A 15360-nucleotide genomic window follows, 5' to 3' on the forward strand; every position below is an offset into this window, starting at 1 on the left:
TGAAGGCTCTGTGTCCCGTGATGTATGATCAAGAAAAACATTCTTCAAATATATTAACAGTAAAAAGGTCAGGTCTGAGCATGTAGGCCCTTTACAAAATAATCTAGAGTGCGTGCCTGGGGATAAAGAGAAGGCAAATATACAGTATTATAGATCTTCTTCAGTTCTGTGTATACAAAGAAAAATGGGGAAGCTCATGTCCACAGTGGGAATAGTATTAGCTTATCCCCAAATGACCCACAAAGGCTCAAAATTGATAAAATCCAGAAAAATAAAATAAAGGTGAATAAAGCATCTGGATCAAGTGGCTTACACCCAAGGATCCACAAATTGTTGAGCTCTATTGCAGTGTTGAGGGATATGAGATCAGTGGCAGCAGTGGTGGAGGGGTGGGATCAGTGACAATGCTTGGTGGGGGAGATAGGAGGAGTGGCAGTGCTGTGGGGCATGGAATCAGTGGAAGCAGTGGTGGGGGATGGGATTAGTGGCAGTGCTGAGTGTTGGAGATAGGGTGAGTGGCAGTGATGGGGGGCATGGCAGCAGTGTGGTGGGGGGATTGGATCGGTGGCAGTGCTGGGTGGGGGGTGGATGGGATTGGTGGCAGTGCTGAGTGGGGGGATGGATGGGATCAGTGGCAGTGCTGGGTGGGGGGATGGATGGGATCGTGGCAGTGCCGGATGGGGGGGATGGATGGGATCGTGGCACTCATTTGCTCTCAGTGTGGACTCCATGCTTGCTGTGCCTCTGGCTCATTCCAGGCTTCACGTGTCTCCTAACACAGTGAAGACCTCCTCCGCTCTTCCTACTGGATCAGCTGGCTATTGCAGTCTCCCGGGCGCCATGCCCCCATCTGCCCTGCTGCTGTAAATTCAATGGGTGGAGCCGCGGAGTAGCTGGGTGGGTGGTCCTGCAGCAATTACTTAGCACTAAGGAGTCAGGGGGAGCTGGAAGGTGGAGCCAGCAGTTCTAGTACAGTAGCTGATGGAAACAGAGCACCAGGCTGGATGAGAGGGGCAGCGGGGCGCCATATAGAACAACCGATGCTCTGCATTTTCCTCCATGCAGCCCCCGAATGCTCGCTTCTCCTCCTCTTCCTCCCGAAGGCATTCAACGGAAGTAGGGCGGAAAATGCATTTTTGTGTGTGTGTGTGTGGGGGGGGGGGGTGTTTTGGAGCATTTTTGCTTGTCACTTGAATGGGCTGCCCTAGGCGTTACAAACTCCCCAAAAAAGCTCCAGAACATTTTTTGGAGCGGACCGTGGTGCATTTTAAGCTTTGCTGCAGCACCAAACATCTAAAAAAAAACATAAAAGAGCAGGATATGTATTACTATATTTACGGCTTATTTTGTCTTTTATTACATTCTGTATTAAAGGTTTATAATTTTTAGCATACAAGGAGTTTTCTGTGTGTTATTATTACAGAACTAAACTCTAAACCTGAGATCTCACCCATAAAGAGCTGGATTGATGGAGAGGAGGTAACACTGAGCTGCACATCTCCAGGAACATGTGTGCAGATTAACCCCCAAATCACTTGGGGAGGAAATATCAAGAACGCAAAAGTGGAAAATAGGATTATAAATCATGAAAATGGTACAAAGACCCACTTCTCTACCATCACCTTCACCGCGAGGAAGGAACAGAACAATTCTCCATTGTCATGCATAGTACAGCTGAAAGGGAGATTGACCACTGCACAACAAATTACTATGAAAGTTGAATGTAAGTCTTCTTCTCATCCTGAAACTACCTGAAAGTTTTCGTTATAGAAAGGTATTAGTCTTTAGGACTCTCTAGTAGTGAGACCTCTCTATTTAAAATCTTCACCAATTTCCTCCATCAAATCCATGGAGTATCGTATTTGCTGCAGCAGAAGGAGTCACCTTTTTTTTACATTTCTACTATAGGTTTATTTGGCAATAACTTTGAAAATACCTACAGTAGGATAACAAAGCCTTTTTCATGATATTGTCTTGCAAAAAATAGTTCTTTTAATACCATATTTATCGGCAAATAACACGCAACCTGATTTTAACAGGGTAGTTTCAGGAAAATAACTTTGCACAGCCCCTGCACATTACACAGCCCCCCCTGCACATCACACAGCCCCCCCCCCTGCACATTACACAGACTCCTGCACATTACACAGCCCCCTGCACATTAGACAGACTCCCTGCACCTTACACAGCCCCTGCACAGTACACATACCCCTGCACAGTACACATACTCCTGCACAGTACACAGCCCCTGCATAGTACACATCCCCCTGCACATTACACATCCCCCTGCACATTACACAGCCCCCTCCCCCTGCACAGAACACTGCCCCTTCTTATTACCCAGCCCCACCCCTTCACATTACACATTCCCTTGCACATTACACATCCCCCTGCACATTACACAGCCCCCTTCACACTACACAGCCCCCTTCACATTACACAGCCCCCCTGACCATTACACAGACCCCTGCACATTACACAGCCCCTGCACAGTACACATACCTCTGCACTAGGGATGAGCTTGGTGCGTTCGGCTCGAACACCAGGTGTTCGCGCGTTCAGCGATTTCCCGAATGTTATGGGCCGTTCGCGCCAAATTCATGTGGTGCTCACGACCCACTATGCACTGCGCCATCGTAGTGCATTGCTGGCTCATGATTGGCCAAGCATGCATTGTGACCCCGCATGCTTGGCTACTCACAGCGCCGGCAGCGAGGAGAGCCATAATTGGCGACAGGCAGGATGCCTGTGGCCAATTATAGCTCAAGGGGTTTAGTACAAGCCCCACACTACATAAGGCCGCCAGCGCAGTGGCCTTGTGTAGTGTGTTCTGGCATGAAGGGAAAGAGCTAGATAGGCAGGGACAGTGTGTTCTTTTCTCAGGCATCTGAATGGAGTTAAAGTGGGTGTTGTGTGCCTCCAGCACAGTATACACCTGTATCTACCCTTTATTGCTGGTGTTCTCTAATACAGACATCTGCAGGAGATAGTGTGTGTTGTGTGGCTCCAGCACAGTATACACCTGTATCTACCCTTTATTGCTGGTGTTCTCTAATACAGGCATCTGCAGGAGTTAGTGGGTGCTGTGTGCCTCCAGCACAGTATACACCTGTATCTACCCTTTTTATGGTGTACTCTAATACAGGCATCTGCAGGAGTTAAAGTGGGTGTTGCGTGCCTCCAGCACAGTATACACCCGTATCTACCCTTTATTGCTGGTGTTATCTAATTTTCCCATCTCCCTGCAGGCCATTACTATGTCTGGAAGGCCAAATAGGAGAGGCAGACAGTTATGAGCCAATAAAAGAGGGCAAGCAGGCTCTGTGTCTAGAGGCAACAGTGCTGGTCGTGGACTTGGTGCATCGTCATCAGCACGTGGCCATGGGACATGCTTGTCCTTATTTTCGGGCAGCTGGACGTGTTGAGCCGCATCATGCCGAAGACTTGGTAGAGTGGATGCTCATCAGCTGGGATCTCCAACCCCACTAGACCTTCAGTCCTCTCTGAAACCTGCACTGAGAGGAATGAAGGTGCAGAATTAGGTGTGTCACAGCCAAGTACTTGCGGGCACTCTTCTAGCAGTACACCCACGTCCGATTGTAGCAGGCAAACTTCTAAAGAAGTTCATTCCCAAGCACCCACATGCCCAGCGGTTGAATGCTAGCTTGGTTAAATTGCTAGCATTCCAGCTGCTGCCTTTTCAGTTGGTAGACTCAGCCCCCTTCCGTGAGTTTGTGCAATGTGCAGTTCCTCAGTGGCAGGTCCCCAAATGCCACTTTTCACGGAAAGCGATTACGGATCTCTACCGGCATGTGGAAGGCAATGTCCATGCCTTACTGGACAGGGTAGGTCAGCAGTAAGGTGCATATTACCGCTGACTCATGGTCCACAGGCATGGACAGGGACGTTACCTATCTTTCAAGGCCCATTGGGTCACTCTTCTGCCAGCTGGGAAGGATGCAGGACAAGGTGCAGTAGTGTTGGAGGTTGTTCTGCCACCACGCCTCAAAAATGCTACTACTGGTTGTGACACACCTCTCTCTCCCCCCTCTTCTTCTTCCTCCATGGCCTCTTCCAGTGTTCTGTCCTCGGGAACCAGCGGTGCTCCATAGGCATTCAATGGGCTACGCAAGTATGCAGGCAAAAATATGCCATGCCATGCTTGCGCTAGTTTGTTTGGGGGACAAGAGCCACGCTGGGGCAGATATTTTGTCAGCTCTGCAGGGGCAGGCCGAGAGGTGGTTGATGCCATGCCAGCTTAAGCCAGGAATGGTGGTTTGCGACAATGGCACCAACCTCCTCTCCGCCCTCCGACAGGGACAACTGACCCATGTGCCCCGTGTGGCTCACGTCCTCAACCTGGTGGTGCAGCGGTTCTTGGGCAGGTACCCAGGCTTACAGGATGTCCTGAGGCAGGCCAAGAAAGTCTGTGTGCATTTCCGCTGATCATTTAATGCCAGTGCTCGGCTGGCTGAGCTCCAAAAGGAGTTGAACCTGCCCAAGAACCGCTTTATATGTGTGACTACGGCACGAGGAAAGGGTCAGGGGAGCTCGGTTTTTTTCACCACACCATGATCAGGGATTCATGCACTGTCCTGTCACCATTTGAGGAGGCCACGACAATGGTGAGCAGTGACAGTGCATGCATCAGTGACACTGTACCTCTTGTCCACCTGTTGGAGCATATGCTGCATGGAATAATGGACAGGGCACCTGAGGCAGAACAGAGGCAGGAAGAGGAGAACTTCCTTGTCTCTCAAGGCCACCTTTATGCAGACAGTGTTCCTGTTGTCCCACCCATCACACAGGAAGAGGACGAGGAGGAGGAGGCTTGTGTCAGCATGGAGGTGGAGCCTGGCACTCAGCATCAGCAGCAGCAGTCTTTTAGTGCTGATTTACAGTCCCAAGAAACACATGGACATGTACATGGCTGGGAGAAGGTGGCTGTGGATCATGTTGTCCTTAGTGACCCAGAGGACTCTGGACCGAATGCCTCAGCTAACCTATGCTGCATGGCCTCTCTGATCCTGCAAAGCCTGCGGAAGGATCCTTGTATTCTTTGGATCAAGGAGAGGGACCATTACTGGCTGGCAGCCCCAAGGTATGATCGGTTCCAGCAACCATCACCAGTGTCTGATTTACATGGTGCAGTAATACCTAGGGGCAAGGTCAGACTTGGACACCTTTCCCACCGAAAATTCTCTGGCTTACTTGAGGATGGATCACTGGCCAGAGCTTGCACAGTATGCAATTGAGCTACTGGCCTGTCCTGCATCCAGCGTTCTTTCGGAGCGCACCTTCAGTGCTGCTGGAGGCTTTGTAACCGATCACAGGGTATGCCTGTCCACCGACTCTCTTGATCGACTGACCTTCATAAAGATGAATCAGTCTTGGATCACCACCAGCTACCAAGCACCTAAAGCTGATGTAACCAAATAATTTTTTTTGAAATGTCACATCCCTTCAAGACTGCCTATGCTGATGCTGAGTGACTGTCCTGTTATGCTGACTGACTATTCTCTTCCTCCTCAATGATCCTGCTGATAGCTTGGAAGAACATTTTTGGTTCTGGGTGACGCCACCAGCCAAATTTTTCAGCCCCTGTTTAAGAGGGTTGTGTAATTACAATTTTGGATACAATGCTTTGCAGCAGGGCTCATTCCTGCACTCCAACTAGAGTATCTGGGAGAGGTTGCAGTGTCGTGGCACCAGCAAGCAGTGCCTAAGGCCCAATTTTTCAGCCTCTGTTTAACAGGGGCAAGTAATTACAATTATTGATATAATATTTCACAGCTGGGCCTGTTCCTGCGCCCACCGAGAGTAACTGTGAGGACTTACAGTGCTATGACAACTGCACCACAACCACCAAAGGCCCAATTTTTCTACCACTGTTCAACAATGGCATGTAAATACAATTCTTGATATAATAGTTCACAGCATGGTGCTCCAGCGCCCACCAAGAGTCACTTTGAGGGCTTACAGTGTTGTGGCAACACCTTAGGCCCCCATTTCTGCAGAGCATATAGGGCAGGCCCCTACTTTCAAACATCCAACTTACAAACGTCTCCTACTTGGAAACAGAAGGAGACAACAGGAAGTGAGATGAAAAAAATTATACAGGGTGATAACCCTTCCCTATGTTTTCCAAAAAGCTTAAAAATAGATTTTTGGACTGGAGCTACACTTTAGAAATGTACCAGTTCAAAATTACAAACAGATTCAACTTAACACAACAAACCTACACAGTCCCTGTCTTCACCGCCTGTATACTGCTGTTCTGAGTATATAGGGCCTGGGGGCCACACGCATTTCCTTTTTTAATATGGGTATGGGGTTCCCCTTAATAAATGCGTACAAGACCCAAAGGGGCTGGTAATGGATAAGGAGGGCTACCCATGCAATTTTTCTCAATGATTTTCATCCGTATTGTTGGAACCCGATATTACATTAAAACCGCAAGCAGTTTTGAATGACTTTTTTTCCGTTAAATGTCATTTTGTGCAGGGACTGTTCTAAACACGGGAAACACGTGCCACTTCACAGGCACACTATAGACACCCCCCAGGCATGATATTTAAAGGAATATTTCACTTTTTTTTTTTTCACTTTAATCGTCATTAAAATCAGTGCTCCCGAAAAAACAGAAATTTTTAAAACATTTTTTGGCATTAACCCATGTCCCCTGGGGCAGGAGCTGGGTCCCCAAACCCTTTTTAGGACAATATTTTGCATATTAGCCATTAAAATTAGCACTTTTTATTGCGAACGTTCCACCCCCCATAGACTTCAATGGGGTTCTAAAGTTTTCACAAATTTTCGGTCCGTTCGAAAGTTCTGATGTGTCTCGAACCGGGGGGGGGGGGGGTTCGGCTCATCCCTACCCTGCACATTACATAGCCCCTGCACATTACACAGCCCCTCCCCCTGCACAGTTCACAGCCCCTTCACATTACACAGCCCCCCCCCCCCTTGAACATTACACATCCCCCTGCACATTACACAGACTCCTGCACATTACACGGACCACGGACCCCTTGCACATTACACATCCCCCTGCACATTACACAGACTCCTGCACATTACATGGACCCCCTGCACCTTACACAGCTCCCTGCACACTACACAGCCCCCTTCACATTACACAGCCCCCCCCCCCCCTGCACAGTACACAGCCCCTTCAAATTACGCAGCCCCCTCCCCCTGCACATTGTACAGCCCCCCGGCATTCCCAGGAGACTCCCAGTCTTCTGGAACAACACTGCCAGCATACTCTAAAGTTTAGAAAAAATCACTGCCAACCACTTCTCATACACTGCTCCTCCTGTATCACTCTCATTGTAAATTGAAGTGTAGGAGAAGGGGCTGGCAGTGTAGGAGAAGGGGCTGGCAGTGATTTTTTTCTTAAAGTGGATGTAAACCCTCACATACACCCAGTGAAATAAACAGCCTCAGATGATACACATGAATGAAACAAATCTCCCTACATAAGTTTTACTTGTATATCTGCTGTCTTCATATTTATATATTCTTTAGAATGTTCAGATAGTGTTAGGAGATTTTCTCTTCCTGGTCAGCACTGCATTGAAGCCTGGGCATACAGCCAAGACAGCTGATTGGAGAAAAAGGCACACACCCCTTCTCCTCATAGGTAAAGACTCTCAGAACTGTTTGTTGAATAGTTCAGCACTCTGCTAATCTATTTATAGCATCCTCCCCAACACAAAACCCCGGCTGCTTTTATCTCAGTTGAAGTAAAACTTGTCAGAAGTTATCAGGCTGATAACAGAACAGAGCAGGAGACAGCTATGTGACTTAGTGCTTTGAAGAGAGATAAGAAAACATTGTAGATAAAAGTGCCAAATTTCATTAATCAGGTTTACTCCACTTTTACATCCAATTCCACATCGCCCCCCCGTTGGTAAATAAAACATCAGGGCATGCACTGTTTGCCCTCTATTTTCAGGGGAGAAAGGTGCGTGTTATACACCGATAAATATGGTAATTATACATTATTATATATTATACATTATAAAAAAATGAATGCTGCTATAAATAAAAAAAATTGCTGTTTTATCTAAGTTCAGAAACCTGATTCAATTATGTTCTCATTAGTTGCTACGCATTGTTATGCTTTTAGTACGGATTTTATTGAAAAAATATATATATTCTTAGGAGATGAGACATAGAAAAGTGTTTTGGCACATTCTGATCATTCTCCGGGTCAACCACATGATTGGTACTGGCTAGAAATGAGCTGAATACCCCCCGGTTTGGTTCGCACCAGAACCTGCGAAAATTTGCGCAAACTTTAGAACCCCTTTAAAGTCTATGGGACTCAAATGTTCAAAATCAAAAGTGCTAATTTTAGAATCGTACATCGTGTACCAATAGCAGATTGCCAGCAAGTACTTGGCTGTGACACACCTAATTCTACAACTTCATTGCTCTCAGTGCAGGTTTCAGAGAGGACTGAAGGTATAGTGGGGTTGGAGATCCCAGCTGATGAGGAGCAAGGAGAGGTCTGCTTTGTTCTTTGGTGTGGGTCTTTTAGGCACGCTTGCCAACGAACTGCATGGCAAGTCGACATATGCCTGGTCAAGCATATGGTGCCCAAGCAGCTGATGTTTTGGCCACGCGAGATACGCTTGAGACATATGTTGCAAATAGCAGCGGTGCGATCTGATGAACTTATCTCAAAAAAGGCCCACACCAAAGAACTTTTGGACTAACGAGCAGAGGCAGCACCCTGCACAGGTGGAGCTCTGCGGTGTGATGCAGTCAGTGTGCTGCCCTTAAGTTAGTCCCTGGAGGGCATCCTGCCACATTGGAGATGTGCCTCCTTTTCCTCCTCCTCTCTCCTATCAGGCACCCAAGTGGAGTCAGTGACCTTGTCATCCCCTCCCTCCTCATCACTGGAGCAAACCTAGCAGTATGCTGCAGCTGGGGGAACATGACTGCCAGATTGCTGTCCTTCTTGGGCATTCCCTCTCTCTGGGCTCATATTACTGCCTTCCTCTAGCTGGGTATCATCATTAGATCCTTCAAAACGCTGGGCATCCTCCTGGAGCATGTACCCAACACTGTGCTCAAACAGTTTGGGGGACTCCTCAGGAGGACATGGTGGGTCTAGGGAAGGAGTGACTGATGATGACATTGAGACGAGGGAAGAGGATGCTTGGCAGCTGCTTTGCTAGTACCCTGAGCCTGCATGAGAGAGGATGAGGAGGATGAAGAGGGCTTGGTCATCCACTCTACCAAGTCTTCGGCATGATGCGGCTCAACACGTCCAGCTGTCGAAAATAAGGACAAGCATGTCCCATGGCCACGTGCTGATGATGATGCACAGCGTCCATGACCACACACTGTTGTCTCTAGACACAGAGCCTGCTTTGCCCTTTTTTATTGGCTCGTGACTGTGTGCCTCTCCTTGTTGGCCTTCCAGACATAGTAATGGCCTGCAGGGAGATGAGAAAACTAGCAGTTGGGTAGTGTATATTGTGCTGGAGGCACACAACACCCACTAACTCCTGCAGGTGGCTGTATTAGAGAACACCTGCAATAAAGGGTAGATACAGGTGTATACTGTGCTGTGCTGGAGGCACACAACACCCACTAACTCCTGCAGATGTCTTTATTATAGAACACCAGCAATAAAGGGTAGATACAGGTGTATATTGTGCTGTGCTGGAGGCACACAACACCCACTAACTCCTGCAGATAGCTGTATTAGAGAACAACAGCAATAAAGGGTAGATACAGGTGTATACTGCGCTGGAGGCACACAACACACACTAACTCCTGCAGATGGCTGTATTAGAGAACTCCAGCAATAAAGGGTAGCTACAGGTGTATATTGTGCTGTGCTGGAGGCACAGAACACCCACTAACTCCTGCAGATGGCTCTATTAGAGAACAGCAATAAAGGGTAGATACAGGTGTATATTGTGCTGTGCTGGAGGCACACAACACCCACTAACTCCTGCAGATGGCTTTATTAGAGAACTCCAGCAATAAAGGGTAGATACGGGTGTATAGTGTGTTGTGCTGGAGGCACACAACACCCACTAACTCCTGCAGATGGCTGTATTAGAGAACACCAGCAATAAAGGGTAGATACAGGTGTATACTGCACTGGAGGCACACAACACCTACTAACTCCTGCAGATGGCTCTATCAGAGAACAGCAATAAAGGGTAGATACAGGTGTATACTGCGCTGGAGGCACACAACACCCACTAACTCCTGCACATGGCTCTATTAGAGAACAGCAATAAAGGGTAGATACAGGTGTATACTGCGCTGGAGGCACACAACACCCACTAACTCCTGCAGACGCCGGAACACTACTCAAGGCTTATATAGTGTGGGGCGTGTACTAAACCCCCTGAGCTATAATTGCCCACAGGCAGGCTGCCTGTGGCCAATTATGACTCTCATCGATGTCGGCGCTGTGATTGGCCAAGCATGCGGATCCACGGTGCATGCTTGGCCAATCATGAGCCAGCAATGCACTGTAATGGCGCAGTGCATTGTGGGCCGTGAGCGGCACACAAATTTGGCGCGGACGGCCCACAGATTTCTAGCTTCGCCGGAGGGGCGAACATGCGTTCGACTCGAGCACCAAACTCATCCCTAGTTGCTAAGAATGCTGTCAGGGGCAGGCACCACTGTGTCCTTAACAACCAGTCACATCACTGTCGCCTACCTTTACAGAGACATGAACATTAAAGGCATCCCAGTCTTAGTCCGTAGGGTTCAATATTGAGTTGGCCCAACCTTTGCAGCTATAACAGCTTTAACTCTTCTGGGAAGGCCGTCCACAAGGTTTAGGAGTATGTCTATAGGTATGTTTGATCAATCTTCCAGAAGCGCATTTGTGAGGTCAGGCACTGATGTGGATGAGAAGGTCTGGCTTAAAGTCTTTGCTCTAATTCATCCCAAAGGTTTTCTATCTTACTGTATTTAGTGTTATACTAAAATAAAAGCCTACAATTATTTTCTAAATCACTAGACCACTAAGACCTAAGATGCACACAGGTGTATAAAGTTTAGAGGCGGAGTTGCTTCCAGAAGTTGGCAGGAAAAATACCTTTAAATGCCTCTAATTCTGGGGGGGTTACTTTCCTTTAGGCATGTTTATGCATGTTGGCATGTAGAAGCGTTTGAGCAAAACCTCATTCTATTTACTAGAATATTCATGTATTCTAGCCATTAGAGTAAATTACCTGCATGCATATGTGCATTTTTGAGCATAAAAACCACAAAAATGCTTCTCTGGAGATGTGTGACTGAGCCATGTTTTTCTGACCCTCCACACTGCTCATAAAAACACACTAAAATGCCTGAAAAAAGATAGGAGCCACTTATGTGCTACCCGATGCTAACTGATAATTAAAGATAAAGCTGCCAACACTAGATGTGTCCCCACATATAAATCAATGAATTAATAACTAATATAAAGTGTGGTGCTAGATCCACCAATAATTGTGAGCTATCATAAAGTTATTCTGTACAAATTATGTACAAATCTGTGATAAGTAAATAGTGCTAAACCCAATTAAACATAAAGTAATTAATTAAAGAATATACATAAATAGTGTTTTCAATTAATATATTCACTGCAAATTAAGGATATGTGTGTGAGCCGCACTGAATGAATGGGAATGAAGTCTTGTACCCACCGCTGGCCAGGAAGGGAGCTTATCTGCCTGCTCCAGGCAATGATAGAGAGTGATTAGGTGTCCTGGGAGCCGCATATCAAGTCAAGATCCGTTGTATGATAGTGAATGGCAGTCGCAGCTTGGACCCCCACCAAACCACACCCCCAATGCATTCATTCAGCCCACCAGAGCTTACTCATGTGGATCCCACGAGTAAGCTCCGAAGGGCAGAGTGAAACGCGTTGGTAGCATGGCATGATGGGGGTCCAGTCTGAGACTGCCATTCACTATCATACAGCAGGTCTTGTCTAGGATTGATGGTCTCATTGCCAACTAAGGAAACTCAGCAGGGATAAGCTCATTGAGATCTTATCCAATTGCACATTATTTTATATAATTTTTTTTTTTTTTACAAATTTTTCCTTCTGTTATAGATAGTCCCAGATTTGTCGATGGCAGATGTCAGAAAGTTGAAAATCGCCTTGAATGCACTTGTCTAATTCAATCATTTCCTGAACCGACTCTAAAGTGGAAACATAATGGGGTGTCTTATAATAACTCAAACCACATGAATGACAAAATTAGTATTTTCACGGGGAAATCGAATTCAGTTACCAACAGCACACTCACCCTTCAAATAAACACTGGAGAGAGTCAGAATATACAGTGTGTGGCTTCCAATATACATGGAGAGCTTGTTCTGGAGCTATTCAATGAAACAGGTAAGGATAAGGATCTCGGAAACTCATTCTATGTGGTGGATTTATTAACGTAATGGAGGCTATTCACTTTGCAGCATGAACGTTAGTAAATGAGGCGATCATGTATCCATATTAAGTTCCCAGTCATGTGTGGGAAATATAAAAAAAATAACAGGACATGATTGGTTGATAGACGTAAACACAGCTTTCCCCCAATTATTAAGCTCTGCTCCTTTAAAAAATTTAGTCCAATGTTCCTAGCATTTTTGTTGTCCATTAATATTGACCATCAGATTTAAATTAATTTCTAATGGTAAGCATTTTTTTTCTCAGCTCAGTTAACGCCTTAGAGCCGGTTCATACAGGGGAGACTCGTCAGACGACTTAGCCGCCTGACAAGTCGCGTCCCGTTCTGTGCAATGGAACCGTTCTAATCGGAGCGACTCAAGTCACTCTGACTTAGAAAAAGGATAAATCTTCTTTATCATATTTTGACAGCCTCTGCATCTGATTGGACAAAGCTGCTGTTCAGCCAACAGTTTCCCTTTTGGCTCCTTCAATTTTCCGATTGAAGGTTGTTGGGTTGGACCACCAGGCCACCCATGGCTTGCATTTTGTCCTTCATCAGGATCCTGCAGAACTTTCCTAAGTGTATGTCCAGTTTTTTAGTAAATTTGTCCCACTTTTCTGTTTAGCATTGTCTTGCTGTGTGATATAATTGATAAATGCCTCATAATGTCTATTTAACAAGCTATTGATAGTAGAATTGCTACATAGTTGAGAACTTAAAGATAAAGTAGCCTTATACCCAGGCAAAGCATGGAGAACAACCATTAACAGCTTTACTGAAAACAATCAATTGACATTGGCCAGTGATATTAATTACACTCAAAAGAAGAGATGAGCTCATAGATGCTCATGAATTAGGTATTAAGAGGCACTGTCTGTCAGGAATATTGATGGCGTCTATGTGTCCCCTAGGTTTCTCCCCTACACATGGTGAGGAGCTTAAAGTGTTACTAAACCCACAACAGTCAAATCAGTCTGTATATGCAGGGAAGAATGCTTATATACTCAACTGTGGTTCCTAAGGGGTTAATCCTCTGCATTGTGTAAAAAGGCAGTCTGATCCTGTCTTCTCTGATCCTCCCCGTCTTTTACTCTCCCCAATCCATCTTGATAGTACAGAGCCTTGGGGGGGGGGGGGGGGGGGGGGGGCTTTATAAGCACAAGCTTTAATCAGACACTGATAGAAGTCACAAGACTGCTATATACAGCTGATGTGAGAAGGTAAACTAAAGTAACTAAAGGTTACTAAAAGAATTGCATTTCCATGTTCTGTGTACTGTGGGTGACCTGATATAGTGAATCACGGTGCTGGTGTGAGTGCTTTATGTCACGCTGCTGATGTCAGTGCTCTCTATCACGGTGCTGTTGTCAGATGACTCTATCACGGTGCAGGTTTCATTGCTGTATTTTACGCTGCTGGTGATCATCTCCTGCACCCTCTTTGCCTACCCTGGTCCCTGACCTTCCCTCTCCTCCATTGCCTTCATGCGCTCCACAGTCCTGAATTGTCACAACAATTTCCCATATAAAAACAGAATGCTTGTAGTTGTCGATCCCAGATTCACCTCATACATGTGTTATGGCATGTGGTGGGACTATGTTTGCACAGCTATTAATTATTTTGTGGCTGCAAATTTGACCTGTAGGTTTGCGAAGTTCGCCTCCCATTGAAGTCAATAGGGCCCACCGCGAACGTTCCGGTTCACGAACTATCGGCCGCGTTTGCGGTCCGCGTTCGCGAAACGTCCCGTCGGAAGTTCGTCCATCACTACACATGAACATTAAAGGCATCCCAGTCTTAGTCCGTAGGGTTCAATATTGAGTTGGCCCACCCTTTGCAGCTATAAGGTGTTCTATCTTACAGTATTTAGTGTTATACTAAAATAAAAGCCTAAAATTATTTTCTAAATCACTAGACCACTAAGACCTAAGATGCACACAGGTGTATAAAGTTTAGAGGCGGAGTTGCTTCCAGAAGTTGGCAGGAAAAATACCTTTAAATGCCTCTAATCTTGGGGGGAGGGGGTTACTTTCCTTTAGGCACGTTTATGCATGTTGGCATGTAGAAGCGTTTGAGCAAAACCTCATTCTATTGACTAGAATATTCATGTATTCTAGCCATTAGAGTAAATTACCTGCATGCATATGTGCATTTTTGAGCATAAAAACCACAAAAATGCTTCTCTGGAGATGTGTGACTGAGCCATGTTTTTTCTGACCCTCCACACTGCTCATAAAAACACACTAAAATGCCTGAAAAAAGATAGGAACCACTTATGTGCTACCCGATGCTAACTGATAATTAAAGATAAATCTGCCAACACTAGATGTGTCCCCACATATAAATCAATGAATTAATAACTAATATAAAGTGTGGTGCTAGATCCACCAATAATTGTGAGCTATCATAAAGTTATTCTGTACAAATTATGTACAAATCTGTGATAAGTAAATAGTGCTAAATCCAATTAAACATAAAGTAATTAATTAAAGAATATGCATAAATAGTGTCTTCAATTAATATATTCACTGCAAATTAAGGATATGTGTGTGAGCCGCACTGAATGAATGGGAATGAAGTCTTGTACCCACCGCTGGCCAGGAAGAGAGCTTATCTGCCTGCTCCAGGCAATGATAGAGAGTGATTAGGTGTCTTGGGAGCCGCATATCAAGTCAAGATCCGTTGTATGATAGTGAATGGCAGTCGCAGCTTGGACCCCCTCCAAACCACACCCCCAATGCATTCATTCAGCCCACCAGAGCTTACTCATGTGGATCCCACGAGTAAGCTCCGAAGGGCAGAGTGAAACGCGTTGGTAGCATGGCATGATGGGGGTCCAGTCTGAGACTGCCATTCACTATCATACAGCAGATCTTGTCTAGGATTGGTGGCCTCATTGCCAACTAAGGAAACTCAGCAGGGATAAGCT

General features: G+C 46.0%; 1 protein-coding gene across 1 annotated transcript in view; it reads left to right on the forward strand.

Annotated features, from left to right (window-relative positions):
- Positions 1–12711, forward strand: part of LOC143933383 (sialic acid-binding Ig-like lectin 14) — a 41390-nt gene extending 28679 nt beyond the window's left edge. The window contains exons 5-7 of the mRNA XM_077456250.1: positions 1424–1723; positions 12095–12382; positions 12695–12711. Coding sequence (XP_077312376.1) covers positions 1424–1723; positions 12095–12382; positions 12695–12711 — 605 coding nt within the window. The remainder of the gene's footprint in view (positions 1–1423; positions 1724–12094; positions 12383–12694) is intronic.
- Positions 12712–15360: the final 2649 nt, after the last annotated feature.

This window comes from Lithobates pipiens, unplaced genomic scaffold (assembly GCF_037356315.1).
Source record: "Lithobates pipiens isolate NorthernLeopardFrog02 unplaced genomic scaffold, aLitPip1_a1.2 Scaffold_27, whole genome shotgun sequence".
NCBI classification, from domain to species: domain Eukaryota; kingdom Metazoa; phylum Chordata; class Amphibia; order Anura; family Ranidae; genus Lithobates; species Lithobates pipiens.